This window comes from Spodoptera frugiperda, chromosome 5 (genome assembly GCF_023101765.2).
Source record: "Spodoptera frugiperda isolate SF20-4 chromosome 5, AGI-APGP_CSIRO_Sfru_2.0, whole genome shotgun sequence".
Lineage (NCBI taxonomy): Eukaryota > Metazoa > Arthropoda > Insecta > Lepidoptera > Noctuidae > Spodoptera > Spodoptera frugiperda.
The window spans coordinates 2407481-2430242 of record NC_064216.1 but is presented as its reverse complement, the minus strand read 5'-3'; the positions used below and the strand labels follow the sequence as shown (position 1 = coordinate 2430242).

The 22762-nt window shown below is 38.8% G+C and overlaps 2 protein-coding genes across 2 annotated transcripts in view; both read left to right on the top strand.

Moving 5' to 3' along the window:
• Positions 1–348: 348 nt before the first annotated feature.
• LOC118272193 (cyclin-dependent kinase 5 activator 1) lies at positions 349–15643 on the top strand. Its single transcript, XM_035588551.2, has 2 exons — positions 349–1131; positions 12611–15643. Exons 1-2 carry the CDS (start codon positions 442–444, stop codon positions 12992–12994), a joined length of 1074 nt encoding a protein of 357 aa, XP_035444444.1. The 5' UTR covers positions 349–441; the 3' UTR covers positions 12995–15643.
• A 1169-nt stretch (positions 15644–16812) lies between these two features.
• The window catches only part of LOC118272183 (chromosome transmission fidelity protein 18 homolog), a 36647-nt gene continuing 30697 nt past the window's right edge, over positions 16813–22762 (top strand). Inside the window, 9 exon segments of the mRNA XM_050693868.1 lie at positions 16813–17079; positions 17193–17619; positions 18025–18178; positions 18628–18813; positions 19398–19617; positions 19938–20066; positions 20532–20691; positions 21213–21405; positions 21753–21901. Coding sequence (XP_050549825.1) covers positions 16992–17079; positions 17193–17619; positions 18025–18178; positions 18628–18813; positions 19398–19617; positions 19938–20066; positions 20532–20691; positions 21213–21405; positions 21753–21901 — 1706 coding nt within the window. The 5' untranslated portion in view covers positions 16813–16991.

Below are 22762 nucleotides of genomic sequence, written 5' to 3'. Positions count from 1 at the left end.
ATATTACAAGCTTAATTGCCCTGTCCCTCGGAACATGATCGATGAGATTGTGGACGTGCAGTCGTGTCGTGCATATTGAGTGACAATTGGTACTCGTAGAGATGCATAAATTAAAGTTGAATGACTTCTCAATTGAAGTATCATGTACGAACAGCTACGGTTATAATTATGCGCGGTGTGCAGTCGTCACTTGTGATCTGAGCTCGCGATGGCGACAGCTCCGGTGAGAGGCGTCAGTTTTAATTGGAATTAATAACCGATAAGTAATTCCGTGGTGGCGGCAGTGGCGAGGGTTTGTTTACCGGGGCGGGCGGGGCGGGGGCTGGCGGGCGGCGTCAGCTGAGTGCGCGCGCAGCGGTCGATAGCGGCGGCCGCGTGGCGCAGGCGCGCCGCTATCGAGCCCACACGGGCCGCCGCCGTCGCCGGCCGCGAACGTGATGCATGCGGGCACCTAACGGCTGCACGCGCGCGGGCCTCATGGGCACCGTGCTGAGCTTCAGCCCGCGCGAGCGGCGCCCGCCCGCCGCCGCGCCGCCGCCAGACCGCGCCGCGCTCGCTTACTCCTACGAGCGCCTCAACAACGCCAAGAACCGCGAGAACCGGGAGGTGCCGCGCGACGAGCGCCGCGCTACCCTCGACGACGCCGCCAAGATTATATCGGAGAAGACGGCGCTCGAGAAGAACCTCAAGAAGCACTCGTTGTTTATCAACGCGCTCTCGTGGAAGCGGTTCTCGACAGCCAACAACAACAAGAAGAAGCTGGAATGCAAGAGCAAGAGTGTCGCGACGTTCCGGGCGCCGCTGACGGACAATGCGCCGCTGGACCGCAACAAGAATGTGAGCGTGCAGGGCGTGTACCCGCGGCCGGTGCCCGCGCCCGCGCCGCCGCCAGACGTGGCGCGGGCCAACGCGCTCAACAACAACGTGGTATGCTACGACAAGCTGGCCAGCTCCGGCCCGCCCGCGGTGGCGCCGCGCAAGACTGTCATCCAGGCTTCCACGTCGGAGCTCCTCAAGTGCCTGGGCCTGTTCCTGCACACGCGCTGCCACCGCCTCCGCGACTTCCAAGCTGGGGACGCCGTCATGTGGCTGCGGACCGTGGACCGCTCGCTGCTGCTGCAAGGATGGCAGGTAAACACAACGCGTCACTCTATCAACACAGGGGCCACAACACGGCGCAGATGGCAGCACTGGTGACAACACAGACGACACTAGCAATGGCCGTCGTTGTGGGCAACAACTGGCAGTCGCACAACAATAACTCGCAGGCAGTTTGAGAAATCGGAAGAAAATCGATGATGGTTTTGTTCTAAGACTCGAAATACATTGTTTTCATTCAACATTTTACAAATAACTTTATATTGTTTTCGTTTCGTTGGGTACTTGCTGTACAATAGTGATCTGTCCATGACACGCTTGCGCTGACCCTGGTGGCTTCCTGTTCGTTCCCATGTTTAATCCATCGTGCAGTTAACTCATATTGTACAGCAGTATATGGCAATACTAAATGCAAAAAGACCTGAGAAATGTTTGTATGTGTTTCCAGAATGTTCATATTTCGTTAAACACGTAAAATATGTCCTGTAATATTAAAGCCAGCCTGAAGTATTCAGGCTCAATTCATGTCGACCTTCATTTTAGGCAGAACATTCTCACTCATACATTTTTGAACAAAGGCAATTACAGTTTAGTTAGGCAGCTTAAATATCAAGGTTACAAGCCCACGTAAACGACATTAGAAAAACATGAAGCTTTTCAATTTACTTCAGAAAAATCAATTGTAGCATCAATTATTACTAATCAACCATTCTGACGCTATTCGATGAAGCACATCACTTTATACCTACAACCATTTATAAATAATTTTCCTAAGCAACAGAAAAGTTGTTCAAGAGTTCCTTTTTCATTATTCAAACATTACTTATACTCCTAACGATGCAAGCACCACCATTTTCTCTAAGAACGTGAGCAATTTATCTATGCAAGCGTTCCGTGAGCCCGTGTTCCGTTCTACGCAATATGCTAAAAGCCGCATCTAATATTCAACGGTGCTCAGCAAAACATCGCAGTACAGTTTATCAAGTGGTCCGAATCATACACAAACAGTCGTGGGCCGTTGCTTCATTCAACATAAATAGGGGACCGAAGCGTACGTCAGAAGGAAAATCGATAGGACGTTATGCCATCAAGAATTTTATACCCCGTGCGCCTTTCTATAACGATTTCGGCTTTGTTTAGAGTGAGACAGCGTTATCCATTGAGTATCGCCGCGTTGCTCTGTTCACGGCTGTCGAGGGATTTTGAATTTGGAATGCAATGGGATGTTGTGACGTAATAGACAATTATTTTTTATTTTATTATTTTTCTAAAACTCGAAGCATATTTTTACATTATTTATATTCTGTGGTATTGTTTGACATTTCCACGAATGGAGTCAGTTAACTTTTTGTTTTTGTTTACCTACATGGAATCAGTCAGGGCGTTGACATTCTATACATAATATTTAGTTATACGCAGTACAACGACGTTGCAGTATAAAATTAAAATCGACATTCATGGGTAATTCTTGTATTTTATGGTGAAAGGGTTTACACAGGCCATCAATAAAAGCTGTCGGTGGTATGTAGCCGCCATGTTGGCTTTCCCCGAAGAGGTGGATTTAATGGCCGTCGTGCATACACAAAAATACTGCAATCATGGAAAACAGTATTTAATGTTTTATTTTATTGGCATTTTATGACCAACCTTTCAGAACAAAGGTTTTTAATGAAAATTTTGTTTATCTTATGAAGTTGCTTTGTAATTGATGGTAGCAAAACCTAATAAACTATAAAATTTATGTCCACGTACTATAATCTAAAGTAACAAAATAAGAACATAAATCAAGGGAAAGACTAACATCACGTAAATTAGAATGGGTTATGCAAAAACCTACCTAAGTACGTAGACAATAAGGGTAGTTTGCAACCCACCGACCGCCGTATAAGTTATTACGGTACTCATTAGTCCATTGTATTAGGGTGAGCCCATCTACATAACCATTTTAGGGTTATTAGTTTGTTACCAATTATTTCAAGTTGGAAATCTCGTTTCAGAAAGGAACATTAAGTGGATATGTTTGGAAGTAAGGAAAAGAGCAATATGTTTTTTTTTGTTTTTTTCTAATAACTATCATGATACAATAAAAAATCACGGTTTACTAACGTACATTTATAGACAAACATACTACATATATAGTTTTGTCGGACTATGTACTAGTTTATAAGTTCATAACATGTACCTTTTAATAAAATAAATAAATAATAAATAAATTTATGGAGAAAAGCTCTATGTGCACGCAGAAGTAGGGCTTTTCTCCATTAACGTACTTGAGTAAGCCGCGATTTTTTAGTTAATGTTTTTTGCTTATTTTTTCTCATCTATTGCATAGGTACATTATGTTCTAATTAGATACATTGGTCTACGCATCAATCTTCTACCAATGTAAAAATAAATGAATCGTTAATATGTATGAAATACATGCACAATATAACTTTTGATAGATTGGATTACAGTTTGTAGTAAACTGGATAAATAAATATTCAATATGGTCAATGAAAACTGCCGCAAAATATCAGTCTTAAGGTTGGAAATTGAAGATACTCGTACATAACCTGGATGTCGCCACTCCGTATCATATCATTAGTGTCAATTTATCATCGTGCATTATTAATTTTCACATAGCGTAGCATATAACATGCAATTGCCTGCTATACGATACTGCAACACGTGTTCGTGGAACAAAACTCTTAGAATTTATTGTGAATTTCAATATGATGTTACAATTATTGAAGTAAGATGGAATTTATTCAGACGTACGGTGCTGAAAAATAAATTTAATATATATAAAATTTACATGTCACAATGTTACTTACCGTACTTCGCCGAAACGGCTTTACCGATTTTTAACAATTTTTATATGCGTATTCAGTAGGTTTGAGAATCGGCCACTATCTATTTTCCATACCTCTAAGTGATAAGGGTTGTTCACGTTTAAAATTTTATTTTTAATTTAATTAAACCTGTTAATAGGTAGTGTAGGTAGTATTTAACATAAGCTATAATTCGTTTAGCGCTTGTTCCACCACCTTCACATAAGTGCCCGATAAACTTATGTGCCAGATAGTGCATACAAATTACGTTTTTAATTCAAAGTTATCTGATACATAGCGGCTATCCAGATACTGTGAAACAAGTCCTTGGAATCGATATTAATAACTTGACTGACAATAACATGTGAGATTACGGTCGCGTGCCAGTTCTGTACTCAAGTTTTATAGATGGCAACCGGTAATAAGTCGATTGAAATGTCGAGTCGACTGGTGACTGGTGAGTTGTTGTTGTGTCTCTGTTATGAAAGAGAAGCAAGGCTTTTATTTAACGAAAAGTCTTCATACCTACACACGTGAAGCCAGTCAGAGACAATGGCACGCCAATTGCTACGATTCTTATATACCTCTTTCCCTTCATCACAGTTTTCATATAAGTTTAATTCACTTTAATAACCCTATCTTACCCCATGCGGTCGATTTGCAATTAACATTGTTTGAAAACTAAATATAATAATTTTCCTCATGACCCACTTTGAATTTGTGCGACTCTAAATTTCCCAATGGATTATAAAAAGTTACAAACATTGTCCTGACTATTACGGACGCAATAAAAAGGAATAGACGTGTGGCAATGAAATTAGGAATATTATTATTATTGAAAATGTTTATTGTAATGACTCAGCCAAAGATAATCAGATACTAATAAGTAATTTTTTATTATGTGTCTGATTCTAGATCAATTTCTTATGTTTACTGCCTTACTTGTCGTGTTACCGTACCCTTACGCGCTGCTACAAATCGAAAAAAATATATCTACACTAAATAAGGAGGAGCAATCGTGTGAATAGAAAGGAAAAATCATACATATATTCTGTTGCAGCAATACGATATGAGCGGCACGGAACGGACACGGAATTAAATTACACAGGCGATTGAATGGTTACTAAAAACAAAAACATAGGTAGTTGTTTACTGTTAGGACACATAAACAAACGTTATGTACATAGTATACAGAGAGAACATAGCCTATCCTGTTATTAGGTATGTTTATGAAACATATTACCCATGTAAAGGTTGTCTGGTACATATCGCTATCTGAGATAAGCTGAAACATTAACCTTCACACACTGAAGTACTTTAAGCACACATGTACTTACATGGTATTCCCGTTCGTTATGAGTATAAAGTAAATATGATCAGTTTTAAAATTAAAATCTAACCAGTAAAAAGTCAGTTTATAATAACTGAATAAAACTTTCCTTAATAAAAAACATAAACTAAAAACACGAGTTAAAGTGCGAACCTTTGTTTTATGAGTCAGACAATATATCTAAAGCCTTCTTCTTAGTCTGAAAAATAGTATGCTGAAAACCGCATCAAAATCGGTTCAGCTAAACACGAGATAATCGCGCACAATCATACATACAAGTCAACCTCCTTCTTTTTAGAAGTAGGTTAAAAAGAAATTTTACTTAGACAAACCCAACTAAGACAAGATGTACGAACGATAAACTATACAAGATACGATATGAGTATGAGCCTCTTTCCGGGGCGTGTGGCGTAGCAGAGAGAATCGGAAGTGTAGCCGCTTATAGACAACCTGCTACGAGGAGCTACGAGAGGCTACGAACGTCTACGAGCTACGCTTATTACGTAGCCTTGTTAGTTTTAAAGAAAATAGTTTATATTACGTTAAGTTTTTCATATCTTAAGACCATTATATTTCGTTACTAGCCAAAGGAATAAGCATTGGTGAATTACTAGTTATACCTATTAAAAAACAAAGTTCCGAAAATAGTAGGTCCCTCTTCCTTTTCTGAAGTTAAATCCGACATCTAAAATATACGAGTATATTGTAATCTATACATCATAGGGTACGTTTCAAAACCCTTTTAAACTTTGCCCTACCCCGGAATTCAACACGAGCCCCCTCATTTAAACAGTAGCAGGGGTGAGACTGCAACCTACTTGCTTCTCATGCGAGTAATAATTAACAACGATCATTTTTGCATCACTTATCTTCTTATCACACGCACCCTGTATATATTTAGATAAACTCCGTTTCGCCACTATAGATTTTCCCTACTTTCTTGCTTTTCTCTTGATTATTTCCTGAATTTTGTTTGCTATAAACCTAACGGAGCCCGAGACCTCTCCAACGAATACAAAACCGTGGAAATCGGTTCGTGCGTTCTGGAGTTATAGCGTTAGGAAGGAAAACCCGACTTATTTTTATATTATAGATTATCTGCAAAATTTATTTAGAACTATCTCGTTAGTCGATTGCGACTGCGACCCGACAAGGGGTCTCGGGCTCGATTCCTGGGTGGTTAAAAGACTGTTTTTTTATTAATCGAAAATTTCTCATTAGCAGCACGGAGTCTGGGATTGTGACTAGTATATGGCAATAGGCTCTCCCCCTATTACATAGGACTTGTAACACAAATGGTGAAAAGTCGTACATTGAACAGTGGCATTACATGCCGTAATGTGCCTATCTCTTCGGGTATAAAAGGCGTGACGTTGCGACGAATATATTTAGAAGTTATTGCTAAATGAGAATATAATAATACAGGGCGAAGGTTTTTATGTAAACATTTTCGTTTATCGTTACTTTTGACCTTTTCGTTACTATATTTAGACCAGTATTGGGTTTTACCCGGTTGAATGTCAAATTACATAGAAATCTTCTGCTTTTGACATTTAATATGATATCTTTAGTTATTCCATAGAATTTTCCTTTTCTTACTAGGTATTTTCTTTTTTTAAGCATTACCCCACACTAAGGTTTTCTCCTATGTCGTGGGTGCGTTTACTAACATACAAGTTCACATACACATGACGCCCAGACCCGAAACAACAATTAGTGAACAAAGAGTTATTCTATGCGGGAATCGAATCCACTACACGTTGCATGGTAGGTTGCTCAGTCACCGCGCCAATCATGCAGTCAATCATTATTAGCCTATAAATGTTCACCATTAGTTCATCATCAACAGTCTACAAATAGGCCACCCAGTACACCTACTGTATTAGGCATTTAGTTCACGATTTGTGAAATTAGACATTTACAACTTAAGTGAAAAAGCCTTGAGTTATCAAAATCTTCAAACGAAATACATATTTAATGATGTACCATTAAAAGAAATAAAGAAAAAGGTAATTTTCTTTTATCGTTTCAACACGTATTTTTCCGCACGTGATCGTACCACTCAATTTCAGAGTTGAGTGGAGGCAAACAAGTTTTCGCATTCACATTTAAGTAGCGACTTAACCTAAATTCTATACCTAGGGCAATCTAGGTCCCTTCGGCTTTGACACACTTTGATTTAGATCAAGTTCTCAATGAATTCGGGTCGTTGTATTAATTACATGCCAAAAATGACCATTATTTGTTTTGTATGTAAATATAAAAGTATGCTCCATAAATAGTAATATTTTTGCTGTCGTGGGTTGACTAATATACCCAGACTAAATAATGAATCACAAAAGGAATTGTTCATGGAATGGAAACTACAATTTGATACCCATCAGTCGGTCTTCCAGTCAACCAACCAAGAATATTGTATCGTGAACCTGATTGAAAAAGAGTAACCTATGGAGTTTCTTGCTCGTTCTTCTCCATTAGAAGCTACACTTGTGAACGAGCAAATAGGTGAAGCTGGAGGACTGACCGACAGACAGACATTTTTTTAAAAATAAGTATTGTAATATTTTCTTTGACATTCAAAAGTGCCATCCCGGTCTATTTGAAATACATAATTTTGACTTTAACTTTGACTATTGCCCCAATCGTACGTAGTCGAATCCTATTTGGCATTCGGCATTCAGCTAGAGTACGAACTACAATTCGTCCGAAATGTTGGACTGCGGACAAAAATGGGGACAATTTGTCCTCACTCGCCATTGCGTCGACGAATTCAACTCGATTTATTTTATTTTGCAGACAGAATTGAATTTTGTGGAGTCGTTAAGCTAAAATGGTGCGGTTTCAAATTTCGGTTCTGTAAAATAGAGGGAGGTTTTGGTGTGAAGCTTTTAGTGTAGGTGTTGATTGATGTACGTGTAATGAAGTACACGTGTGTTGTGTGTCTTATAAACGTGTCTTCAATAGGTAGGTGTAGGTAAAACGGTAGGTTTTTGCTTGCGCTTGGCTAAGCTTAATTAATGGAGGCGTACTCATGAGCCCGCAGATAAAATACGCTTACCGTTATACGTCACGCCTTTTGTCCCCGAAGGAGTAGGCAGACGTGCACATTACAGCACGTAATGCGCTATACAATGTACACCCACTTTTCACTATTTGTGTTAAAAGTGCCATGTAATAGGGGGTGAGCCTATTGCCATAGACTGGGCACAATTCCAGACTCCGTGCGCCTACTCATAAATTTTCGAAAAGCCGAAAAAAGCCCAGTAATACTTTGCCCGGTCCGGGAATCGAACCCGAGACTTCTTGTCAAAATACAATGTAAGACAACACAGTTGATTTAGATCTTCATTAAAGACGGAACTGAACGTTGTGTCCTTATCAGTGTAAGAACTACAATAATTTACATTGAGAAGGGTGTTTTCCACCAGAGATGTGCTATGCTACATATATGTAGATGCTTTTGGCTTCCAATACCAAATACCAATCATATTCATTGGTACACATAGCATAGTACTGGTGGAAACGGACTCAGCTAAGCTATGTTTTTTATTGAATAATGCAAGCTACGGATGCGTGCCATGGATGGCTTCCTTACTATCGACACGTCGCATACTCGAGCTACGCATCTTCCTCACACAGCTACATAGTTTAGTATCAGTGGAAACGGTCACATAGTTTCACAGCTTAGCTATTACATATTCTTAACATAGCTACATATCACATCTCTGGTAGAAAAAACCCTAATCCTATTATCGTGGATGCCATTTTTCATGAAGGTTGCAGTCATAGCTTATTTCTATGTACTTACTCTGGAAAAGTATTTCCTTATTACATGGTTTTGGCACAATTTATCAAGGTTTATTGCTTATGGAGATAATATACGAGCACATTTCCCTGCTTTGCTCATGTTATCAGAATAAAAGTATCAAAGTAAGTATGTTTTATATAGGTCATGGTCGTTTTTGCATGATAACTCTTAAAAAAATGCAATATATAATATTCATCCAATTACCGTATAAAGCTCATAATCTTGATAGTATTATAAATCCCCCTAGTTTACCCGTGGTTGTGTAAAATCTGACTAAGAGACTATTTACACGTTTGATGGAGACCGAACAACTAATTAGAAGGCACCCTTATACTTAACCACGCTAGGCAATGACGACGAGAGGTCTCGGGTTCAATTCCTGGGTCCGGAAAAGTATTGCTGGGCTTTTTTCGGCTCTTGATAATCTTAATGGCAATAGGCTCACCCCTTATTACATAGGACTTATAACACAAATGGTGAAAAGTGACATTATGCGCCGTAATGTGGACGCCTTTTATCCCCGAAGGGATAGACAGAGGCATGAGAGGCGTGGCGATACTACTATCAACTTTTATATGCAATCTAATCTTTCACCAATAATTTTGATTCGTTTTCCCCATTTCTCCCTCCCATCTCTCTGGACAGAGATTTATTGTTGTATTCCTAAACCTTTTAAGAAGCTGTGTCCTTTGTGATATTGTCGTGTATTAATAAAAGGAGCCATTAAGCAAGCATAGCGAAGTTTGGAGGTGGCTTTGTGTGCCACGTCTCGGCTGACTCATTCAATGTGTTTGCACGAAATTGAAAGTTATTTGGGAAACTGGGTCAGGAACTGAGCAAATATGTTCTCTGGTTACAATTTATTATAATCAAGTTTGTTTCGTATATAATTTAACGGATGAGAAAACAAAGAAGACTGACTGTAATGGGTTCGAGTCCCGCATGGAGCACCTCTTTGTGTGATTAACAAATTATTGTTTCGGGTCTGAGTGGCATGTATATGTGAACTTGTATGTTTGTAAACGCACCCACGACATGAGGAAAACTGTATGTTAAAAAATCACGCCGCGATCAATAGGAACCAAGTAGAATAAGTTAAATAGCCTCGAAGTCGCTACAGTATTTAAATATAATATGTCGAAATAAAGTAAACAACAATATAAATCTCTATCAATCAGTCGTAGCACGAAGTTATTTATTATATTGCTTGGAAATACATGAGATACATAATATTCATTATTATAATGTTTTCTTAACGCCTATCTTAACACAACCCCTATAAAGAGGGTCATGTTAAACAGGCCAAGTTCCCGAGCCATATTTCTCTGGCATGTATACCAAGCTATTCAGGGCATCTTAAAAGGTTATTTTTTGTGTGCAAAAATGTTCACAATCTCTGCTATAAAATGGCATGTGGGGAAAGGTGGCAATTACTATTGACCGGTGATAAATAGCGTGGGTGAAGGAGTATACAACTTGCCCGCCTATTTTCGGTAAATCGATGTAGCTTGCTACGGGCTACGGTTCGTCGTAGCGCCGTAGCGGTTACGGGCCGAATCTTCGTAGCCGCTTCGTAGTTATTTATTTGCTTGGATTTTTGGGCAAATTTCCATAAGAGTGTAACAAGTTCATATAACGAACATGCATTTTAGCAAATTAAATGTAACATACAATACTCTTTTGGAATGAGTTCATGTATTCTTTGACACAATGTACGCCATATTATCTCTTTTTTTTGTACACCACTACCAAGGGCACTTGAACGTTGATATTCCAATCTTAAATGGCAATAGATCATGTTTTAGTGAACTTACCTTTTAGCTAAAGAACTCGAGTTCCTAAGTTAAAGCTCAGGAGTTTAACCTTGACTAGATCTAAAGGTTTGGGCAAAGGTCATGAAAAAGCCATCGCGATCGGAACCAAGGGTTATTGACTGCTAAACCTTGAGGTTTGTCGATCGATGATACGCATATTATTTTCTGCTTGTAACTGTGATCCATGCAAAACACCATAGTTGTGGTAGTTTCCTTATATCATATATTGCTGATGTGAAATAACACTTGCGTTGTGTTTTGTTGTGTGATTGAGGTTACCGGAGGCACTATTACGCCCTTCCCAATCTACCCAATCACCGATTCCCCAATAAAACTCAAATTTCTAACCTTCAAATAGCCGGCAACGCACTTGTAACGCCTCTAGTGTTTCGGATGTCGATAGGCGGCGGCGATTTCTTACCATCAGGTGATCGGTCTGCACGTTTTTGGCTTATACCACAAAAAGCCTCCTATATACCTTCTTTACATGAGAGGAGTTTGCAACAATCTCCGTGTTTCGCAGGCACATAATCAGTGTTGCGGTATATTGAATGTCCTCATACAATATTCAAAACATGAATAAACCAGGTCAATGCAATCAGGTGAAGGTGTCAAGTTAACTATAATATGATATGTGGATACAGAGTACTTTTTTATTGACACTTGGTTTTTCTACTGTTACGTGGGGTGTATATAGCTAGGTACATTTAACATATAGAATAAAAATTCTGCATCGCAAAAATTACTACACTGCGATGCCGATACGTTGCAAAGTTTCTTAGTCAACCTTTCTCAATCACAGTACCTACCACTCATCAACATTTGAGAAAAACTCGTTAACAAGATGACTTCCTCTCTGTACAATGAGTTTGGCATAAAGCGGCTTAGAGATCGTAGTTTAAAAGCTTCAGGTTTAGTAGAGAGTTGTCGCAGTCTCTGTCAAATGTGTAATCCCTTTGTCAGCAGTAAATTACACCTCAAAAAAAGAAACTCGAAAAAACCATCCAATCAGAGCGCCGAACGCGCTCTCGTTTCGATTACTTTAAAAGTAAAGCAAACTCGTACTAAGGGTACAGAATTATAATTATATTTTACTCTGTATTCACTAATACAATCATAAAAACTATACAATATGAAGCTATATTAACATATCACGTTTTCATTGATCATGGAAGGTCCTGCATAAAGTTGGTGATTAGCTAGCCTCGTGTGCTAACCCTGAAACTTGTAAGGTATCGCGGCAGGTGAAACAGATCGATACGAGTCGATGAGTCACGCTCATTTATAACTCGCAACCGTACCATCTTGTCAACAAATGTTGTAAGTCAAAACTAATGTTGTGTACTTTGTTTTTTTGACTCTATTGGTTGATGTCCAGAATTTTGTCAGATTTTCTATGGAGCCTTATGTTTAAATTAGATGTAATTTTTAAGCAGATTTAGTTATTTGAGATGTAGAGATATAAGTAATTCTGCTGACAAAGAAGGTTACTGTATCTGGCAGTCTGAATTCAATACTTTTTAGTTCTGAGACTTGTTGTCAGAGAGAACTTATTTTATCGAGAAAAGACCAATAGATACAAAAGTAAACGAAGGTCTGCTACCGAAGGTCGTTGTACTAGCGGGAACTAAAATGATTAACGTTAAGTAAGTTCTCACAGAATCAATGCAGGAACTATCCTCTAAAGTCCGTCTGCACAATATTTTATTTTAATGTATTTCTAATGGAGCTTTTTTGTCAATTCCAGGACGTGGCCTTCATCAACCCTGCGAACGTGGTGTTCGTGTACATGCTGGTGCGCGAGCTGGTCGACGGCGAGAGGATAGGCCGTCCACAGGAGCTGCAAGCCGTCGTCCTCACTTGCCTCTACCTCTCCTACTCCTACATGGGCAACGAGATCTCCTACCCGCTCAAACCATTCCTAGTCGAAGACTCTAAAGATAAGTTTTGGGACCGGTGCCTGCTGATCGTCGACCGACTCTCCTTCAACATGCTTAGGATCAACTCGGAGCCTGGCTTCTTCACCGAAGTGTTCACGGAGCTCAAGGCGTGCGGCGCTGCGGTGGAGTCCCCCCCGCCGGCGCCCGCGCACCCCGCGCCCGCCCCCCCGCTCGCCATCAGCGCGGCCTGACAAACGGAGGTCGCCGTCCTTCGCTTGGCCCTCACTGACCGCCCCAGTCGTGTTTGATGTCGGCTTCTGACACTCGAAGCTCTTGGTCAATCGTCTTCGGTTTAACGTTTCGAGTAGCAACGCGTTTATTGAATCGTCTAGTGTTCAACCAGGTTTGAAGTGAGGATGCTAAGTAGACTGTCAACATTTCAAACCAATTAGTTAATCTAACCTAAGCTTTTAGTTAATCTAACCTAAGCTTTACCTTCTACATTATTTATTTTTATCACTCTTTGGCTATAAGAGAGTTTTCTATGTGCTTTTGCCTAACGAGGACTTAATGAGTCAATACTTACACCGAGTTTTATGAAATATTCAGAGTGCAATATATTCTAGTCACTTGTTATATTGTGTTATGTAGTTAATGTAAGCAGTATGTATAGGTAATATTTCTGTCATTCATGGTGTGATTGCTCAAGACAGTGAGTTAATTAAAATAGGTACTAAAAGCTTAATAAATAATTACGATTGACCAAGACTTAAAATGTCATTGCAATAGATAGATGAGTGAAAGGAAGAATACGCGAATTATGTGTGCTACCTTCATAATTCATTGTAACTTTGAATTAATTTCGAAGGGAGAATGTGATATCTAGAGGAAACACTTAATTTCAAAGACATTTTAGACATTTGTAACATCCGATATTAAGCGATATTCATAACTGGGGCGACAGCTTGCTGTCAGTCATTGTGCGGAGAAGGATGGCAGGAAGAAATGGCCAAGTTTTAGAGTTATCGTACACTGGCCTCTTGGGTCGCGGCGATCGATATTTTAACACGCAAACGCGAGATTAGCGAGATGTTTCGTCTATTGCGCTAGTTGTCAAAGTATCGGCACGGCTGGGATCATCGTGGCATTGCTGCGTCCTGACGGCAGTGTACGAGCGCTCTAACAGCTGCAGTTTGTAAGACTGTTGACGCGGTATATGTGAGAAGCAGGCAGTCGCAGGTGCGCCTACGACTACTCGTATGTCAGAGTCAACGACAGTTGCCGTCGCGGCCTCTCGCCGCTCGTGCGGACGAAGTGCAACGTTCGTTGTGGTGTTTGATGTAACCACGTAGTAGTTGAAGCTGCACTCTCTTCTCTGTTCGTAATCTTTACGTAGGTAATTGTCTGGTAATGTTACTTTCTCGAGCCGCCGGACCAAGCGGTGTTTTAGTCCAATAGAACAGCGGTTAGCTAGTAAGTTAAGAGTTTCGTAAACGTAGTGAAATGAACGTATTGCCATATAGTTAGATGATATTAGAGAAATGTCTGGCAGGCGGGAGGATGCGATAGTGCGGGAGCTCCGTCGTAATGTAATCCGGTAAGCCCTTCTATGAAGTGTACGTATTAAATTAATTGGCCGGCTCAAAGCGGGACGACTTGATTGTTGTGTTGAGGCGATGAAATGTATTAACAAATAGGTCAAATTTTGCGAAGGATTAAGCGTTTTGTACAGTAAAAATCGAATAAAATAATACATCTAAGTCTTAACCGTTAGCATAGTTTAGACAAATGGACGGCAGGCTTATGTCTGGGTGGCACTCGGTTCAGGACTCCAGTACAGAGAACGTTAATCAGAAGCAAAAATGCATTCTTCAGTGTTGTTCGAGTTGGAATCGTTTGATGTTGGACAGTCAAGGAGGAGGGAGGAATTTGAGCTTAGTTACTATTATAATGGGAAGTTGTAATAATCTGGTGAGAGGACAAATGAGTCATTGAGGTTCACGATGTTGGACAGCCTAAGTAATCGTCGCAGGTAGGGGTAAGGGCCATATACCGACACCGCCAGTTACCCGAGTGCCGTAGTTAAGATAAATTGTTTAGTCGAGTGAATGTCTATGGATGGTGAGGTGTGAGTATTTAATGATAATAATAAAATAATAAAAAAAAGAATCTCATAATACGTTCCAATCATAAAGGTTAGATAAACAGTAGATGTCTGTGATTTATTGAATCTTTGCTTTGTTTTAGTGATATTTTTTATTATTCTTGTTTACCTAATGTTTTATTTAATTGCGATGGATTGTTACAATTATTTATTGTCTATTATTATTGCTTAATATATACCTAGTTACTGCTGTCCCGTTTTATTTTTAATTTCGAATATTTCCTTAAATTTTAGAAGCACGATACGACGCCGTCTGTATAATATACAAAGTAAAATATGGAAATAACACTAGTATATTAAATAATTGGATTAAAAATGCTTTTTGAGAATTAATGAGACATTTGAAACATTATTTATTGTTGTATGTTTTTAATTTTATGTTGTTTACTATTTATGTTGATGCCTATTACTTAGATAACGGTAGAAGACATGTTTCTTCGAAATTGATCTCGATTTAGTGTTGGGTAAGTGTTGGATCGTCTGGGCTACATTCCAATTACTAGTTACGAGTAACCTAAGTCCAAGATGACTGGATACAATTCAATATCGAATTTCGACGATCTCTCTTAAGATAAAGAATAGCGTAACTTTGGTATTTTGACGTGTGAATGTACTAAAATAACTCGAAAGGTATAACGGTCATATACCTCTTCTAACATTATTCATGTAACTCACGTTTGTTAATTAATCTATTGTAAATATACCCAATTATTAAAAAAACTTTCGTATATATAAATACCTGGTGTTTTATTTAATCATATCTTGGATTATAAGATTAATTATTCCTTGCATGATTGACGCAGTGGTTGGGCAACCGGCTGCTGTACAACCTAATGTGGGTTCGACTCCCGCATGGCACAACTATCACATTATAATATGCATCCACTCCACGGCACGGGATAGGTACATACCTACCAAATGAGGTGCTAACTATAAGAAATTAGAAATGCAGTATTTTTATAACTCTCTACAGTTTGTGGGTACAGTTACAAAAGCGATTTTTTTACTGTATACGCCGGCAAACGAGCAGACAGATCACCTGATGGTAAGCAATCGCCGCCACCTATGGACACCTGAAACATTAGAGGTGCCACAAGTGCATTGTCAGCCTTTTGGGTGTTAGAAATTTAACGGTTGTTGGGGAATTGAGGTTAGGCAGATTGGGAAGGGGTGTAATTGGACCTCCGTAACCTTACTCATACAATGCATTTTTTGTTTGCTGATTTGTAGTCCTGAGTTTAGTAACCAAGGCAAGATTTTATTCAACGGTGCTTCTGTAGGACTGAAAGTTAAAACGCAAATATTTGGGGTGTTTTAATTTTAGCGCCATTACAAACACCGTCGTAAAAATGTAACTGGATGTCATAAATGAAGTCAATTGAGTTTTTGACGATCCCATTAACGAAGAGCACCATGACCTAAATAGGTTTATTGTTTAATCAATGAAAGTAAGTGTCTACAGGCTTCAAAGTCATACTTTAACGATACCAGTATGTTCATTAAGGTTATTATCTGTTCAACGACGGTAAATGAATGTTGTAGCTAGTTAGCTTCTAAAACATTCTAACAAACATTCATATTTATAATATAAGTGTGATACGGAGATTTGAAAATTTTATGTGGTAGAATTTAATTCATACTGGACCAAGAAAAACATCCAAACCTAGATATTATCAAAAGATATTATTGTCGAAAGAAGAAAGGGTACAAAAAGGCTATAAAATATTATAATACAAACTTTCACATAAATGAAAACAAAACGCAGATTTGAAATTGTATGAGGAAAAGTTATACTCGACTTGTATATTTTTGATGTTTATTTTTTATTGTTGCCATTATAAATATTTTTGATTTAGATTTTAATCTGTCACTGTCATCCAGACATAATAAACTGTCACTATTGACATTAACGTAAACATACCGAAGTTTAAATATTCGTTTATTTTTGTGATTTCATAAAAACATTGGTATTAAACAAGTGTAAATAACCTAGTAAACCGCCTATTATTTAACTAAAAGTATAAAGAGCAACTCAAAGTTTGCTTACCCCTTAAATTTTAGCTGTTTAAAGTTTTGCCGGCAAAATGGGTGATTATCCTGATCCTGACGAGGAGTATGAGTTGATGTATGCGGATGAACTGGCAATGTTAAGAGAAGAAGAGGACCATGCAGGTAAATAACAGCTCTTACGAATCTAACACCAAATTTCCATGAAATGGCTCCAAAATAATGGAGAGGTTAGGTTTTTGTATCAATGTTTATATTTGTTTACACATCACTTTCAGAACCCAGTGTAGTGAAAAAGAAGCCGTTACCAGCTAAAAGGAGTCTCGATTTCTCCAGTCCAGTTGCCAAGAAGCCAGTTACAAGTAATTTTACTAACAATGTACCTGACACTATCACAAACTTTGGGGTTACGGAGAGCACAGACATTTCTCTCACTCCCAACTTACTACCATTAGAGGAATTCACACAAGTGTCACATAAAAGAACTGCCGACGAGCTGTTTGGAGATATCGGAGATATAGACTTTAATGAAGTAGAGTTACCAAGTAAACGGCAGAAGACAGAAGAAGAGACTGATTTAGAATTAATTGATAAGATTCTGGAAGGAAGAAGGTTGAAACAGATTTTGTTGGAGCCCAGTGGCAGAGCATTGGGTAGCAGATCTAAATATAATGCTAAGGATAATATGTCACTTGATATACCAAGGTAAAATCTCTTTATTTTTATAAATAGTCATTTTTTAACTTTATGTAACTATTAGTTTCTGCCAGTGGCTTCACCCATATTCTGATGGAATAAAAAATAACCTATCACTCCAGCTGATCGCTATCACTCCTGTCTGTATACCAAATTTCATTATTCATAATATTTACTCACACTTCTGATGAGTATCTCATTGCTTGTTTTAGATGCTTTAAATTTATGTAGCAAATTCATTCACTGTAACAATTTTTGATAAGCTTTAGGCATACTGAGCGCCTGTTTCACTACCCTTCTATAAGTGCCTGATAAGCATACAAATTACGTTCTTGATTCCAAATTATCCAGACATTGTGAAATAAATCCTAAGCAAAATTTCTTCTAACAATATCCATACTCCATGTTTTCCAGATGGCCATTTGTAGCTCTCTCAAACTCAGATGGTAACCGTGTGTACGTGAGGATAGAGTCGGAGGAAGCCTGGGAGAGCTCCTTGGACAAAGGAATGGAACAAATGGGTCTACATGCCTCATATGCCAGTACCTGGGTGGAAGCTCGGAAGATTGTAAGTTGATGCTATGAAATTGTGATTAAGATAAATTTTAAAATTTTCTTTGTTTACGGACAAGTAAGTGAATATATATTTAGAATTGTTGTGATATTTGTGTTTACTTATATAATAAAACTTTGAGAGGTTAATTTACTTAACTTTTTAATAATTTTTTCATATCATTTAGTATTTTAGTAACAAAAATTAGGTTTTAGTTCGTTTTATATATTATGCTCATTATTTATCTATCTACATCTATACTAATATATCTATCTCTGGAACTACTGGTCCAATTTGAATAATTATTTACATTAATTATTTTCATGTCGGATACTACATTTTTGAGAAAGGCTACAAGCAATAAGAGCCGAGCAGAGCCAGTGAATCCATGCGGAAGTATCTACTAGCTCAAATACAAATGCTAAAATGCTCAATAATTAATTTGTTTACCTATAACTTTCCAGTTGGAAGAGAAGCAACAGAGGGTGATATCAGAAGAAGTGGCCACACAACCCCTACCTGACATGGATACTGATGTCAACGGTAACATGCTGTGGGTGGACAAGTACAGGCCGCAGTCTTACCTTGAGTTGCTGTCCGATGAACCTGTTAATAGGGCCCTGCTGCATTGGCTACACTTGTGGGATAAGGTAAAAATTAATCTTGACTTGAACAGACTGTATTTTGTTTTAATTAGGGTGCTCAGGTAAACCTTAGATTTTGCCTCTATACTTCAACCTATAACCACTTACTAACGAGTGAGTCTACTTCAGATTACGTCTTGCCACCATCAATCTCCTTCCAGTGACAAGTATGGTATCTATAGCCTACCTTGCCACGGTTGACTCGACCTATGGTTGTTGCTTCTCTGTCCTTGTGCCCAACTTTTCAGCTCCTCGTCCAACTGTGTGGCCCGCCCACTTTCACTTTAGGTATTCGTGTCATCATAATATCAGCCACAAGATATTCACTGTTGAACATAGGCCTCCCCCAATGACTTCCAGATAGGCTGGTTTGAGGTTACTACATACAGTGGCTCCCTGCGACATTAGTTAGACTTTTTGAGCGTAACTATAATAATTCTCGTTATTAATACGTCAACTTAAATGTCGCTCCCGATATTCTTGATACTTGTGTTTCATACTTTGTCTTAGACCCCGTAGCCCGCTCCACAGCGCGAACAATTTCAACTTCTTCTTGACAAACTCTTTAAAAACTTGAATTAAATTTCCAGATAGTGTTCAAGAAAGAAGTGAAGACGAAGGAACCCCAGCAGCGTACGACCTTCAGCAAGCGCGCTGGCCAGTTCCAGCTGACCAACAAGTGGAAGGGGAAGAAGGAGGAGGAACCGGAACTGGACGAGGATGGCAGACCGCACCACAAGGTGGCGCTGCTGTGCGGACCGCCCGGGGTCGGGAAGACTACGCTAGCTCACTTGTTGGCCAGGATAGCTGGTAAGGAATCAAATTCCGATAGTTATACTTCTTTAAATGAATAGAAGGCATAGAATTGGATTTGACATGGAAGCTTAACTAAGTTTGATTCAGCAGAATTCACTTTACCTACAGTTGACTCAAAGTATAAAAGGTTCAAAATTATAAAAGAGTGCTGCTACCTGGCATTGTCAAATTGCTTACCATCAGGTTGCGGCGATTGGTTACCATGAGGTGACCCCATTAAAAAAAACTTGCATAAGTGTGAGTGAGAAATCTGATAAAAATGACTTATGGCAGTTTATTTTGTAATGGCCCAACTATATTATTGTATATTGCAGGTTACAGGCCGGTGGAACTGAATGCCTCAGACGAGCGCAGCACTGAAGCGTTTCGCAATGCGTTACAGAGTGCCACGCTCATGCGGTCCGTGCTCGACGCCGAGAAACGACCTAACTGCTTGATATTAGGTAAACATTATTATAAACTATATCCAATTCGCCGGTCACCAATGATTTTCCCGGTTTTCCTGCTTGAATTTTCTTTGCTGTAAACCTCACGGAGCCCGATACCGTGGAAATCGGTTCGTGCGTTCTAGGGTTATAGCGTCAGGAAGGAAAACGCGACTTATTTTTGTATTATAAAAGATTAAGATTGAATTCTGTGACAATATATTATGTCTATTTGAATTTAATTCAATGTATATTGATTAATGTTTTATTTTTTCTTACAAACTGGAATTAGCAGCAAGGTATGTAAAAATGTATTTGTATGTAAATAATCCTTATTGTTTTTTTGTTATTTTTTTATGAACAATAGGCAAACTCATACTAATGGCACTGAACAGAATTTAAACATAAACTAAAGTCTATCTTATAATAACTATCATGGGTAAACCAATATTATAAGTAATAAACTAAACTACTAATTTCCAGATGAAATAGACGGCGCCCCGCTCCCGACAGTGGAGCTACTGGTCCGTTGGTGCACGGCCACTGTACCAGAAGGCAAGAAGAAGGCCAAGCAACAGCCGCTGAAGCGACCTGTTATAGCTATATGTAATGATTTGTATGCCACCTCGTTAAGGCCGTTGAGGTAAGTCTCCAGATGTATACGATGAAAGGGTATTTGTAACAGATACAGCATTAGTTTTGCTATATTTAGCTGAATGATAGAAATCACTATCAGTGATAAGACCTCCTTTGTGCCCATTATTTTATTTATTGCTTCTTTTTCGTATTTAATGGTGTACAAAGTTTCTATGTATAAAAATATTTCTATGTATTAAATCTATGTATCGAATGATAAGTTCAAGGTAAAGAGTTTTGCCTTTTGTTGGTTTCGTCGCTTTACAAAGTCTATTTATCTCAGGATATAATCGTATTAAGTATAAAAATGATATTTTGAGACCCTTACCTCTGGTGCAGCTGGTATACTTCTGCTACTCCTATTTTTAAGGAAACTTCTTTTTAACTTCATATTTTTTTTTTTTTAAAGTCAAAGCATTTATTTCAATTAATCCTAAATAAGGCACTAGGCTTCTATTATACTTCCCAGATAAAATTGGAGAGAAGGATACTCTGCATACTTAATGAATGAACATTTTCTTTCCTCAGACCGGTGGCACTAGTAGTGCATGTGGGCGGGGTGTCAATAAGCCGGCTGTCGTCCCGGCTGGCGGCAGTATGTACCAGCGAGGCCATGTCGGTGGCGCCGCACGTGCTGGCGGCGCTGGCTGCGCGCGCGCAGGGCGACGTGCGCGCCGCCATACAGCTGCTCAGCTTCATCAAGGCCAGGGCTAAGGCGCAGGTACGCTTCTACATAATGTGTTTGTATGTTTTAGGATAATTCCTCTATGTTGATATGATATTCAATAAACTACATTTTGACACTTTCCTCTTTGAAAATCATGTTAAAATCAAAGTCAATAATGGTCTATCAGTAAAGCTAGGTGGCTCGTTCCAAAGTGTAATTTCGAATGAAAAAAAGTTCTATGAAAAAAATACATATTATGTTTACAATTTTTGTAATACGTTTTCCCAATAAATATTTGTACATATTACGCGCAATACAACGCGAAACACAATAGTGAAACTTACTAAGTTGCATGCATATAATGTGTATGAGAATAACACTCGAATAAATCACCATTTCAGCTGAGTATGGACGACGTGGAAAACGTAGCAATAGGCACGAAGGACTGCCACAAGAACATGATGCAAGCGCTGCAGAGTATCTTCACGACCAACGACAGGGACCCTGACGCCATACTCAAGACTATACAGTCTGCCGGGGAGTATGACAGGTAATTTAATTGACAATAGTTTGGATTTGTGTACAGTGTCCCTAAAGTCGACGTTCAATTGGCACCATGTAATCGAACAAGGTTCCAACTGTTATTAGAGAAATATAAAAAATAATCTAAGTCCTACAGTTTTTAAATAGGCTTGTGTCAACTAACAATGAAATCAATGGATGAATGTTTCTAGGCGTAAATTGTGATATTTAATCAAGGAAAACCGGCATAATTCCTCACAAAATAATAAGATTATTGTTATTTTTACAAATACAAAATCAAAAAAATACACCACGCGCCCCTCCGCCGTGAACGCCAATCAGAACGTATGACGTCACATAGTGATATGCGCCATTGTTGTTGTTGACGTTTGGTTAAGATTTCCATACAACAGCACAAGCCACTTCGATTTTTTGCTATTATTATCGTGTTTAGACAAGAAATGAATGAATTTAATGAATTGAATGGATTTATCTGCTGTCGGCTTATATATCATGTTTGGTGTATTTTCTTCAATGGTTTGAAAACCTGCAAAAATTATAAGATATAAGATTAGAATCAAAAGAAGCTGTGCATGATATTAAGCATCTATTTAGAATTTGAGTATGAATCTGAGTTTGAAGAATATTTATATGTTTTTGGTTTTCGGTTTAGGCACCAGAGTTGCGTCTGGGAGGCCTGGGTTCAATCCTCGCCGGCCTAGTATGTGTTATGTGATATAATATATTAAGTTTATTAGGTACATACCTGCTGAACTTGTTTGAGGTTGTTGCTCTGGGGGAGTACTTGGTGTACAACTTTCTAGCAGTTCATTGGAAGTGCTAGGTGTACAACTTTCTTGAAGACACTCTGCTATTGTAGACATTCTCT

Bases quoted from the DNA above. Each gene is read 5' to 3' on its own strand.
- LOC118272193 (XM_035588551.2), top strand. From the start codon at position 442: ATGCGGGCACCTAACGGCTGCACGCGCGCGGGCCTCATGGGCACCGTG. The intron at 1,132-12,610 runs GTAAACACAACG...TGTCAATTCCAG, and splicing joins TGCTGCTGCAAGGATGGCAG to GACGTGGCCTTCATCAACCC.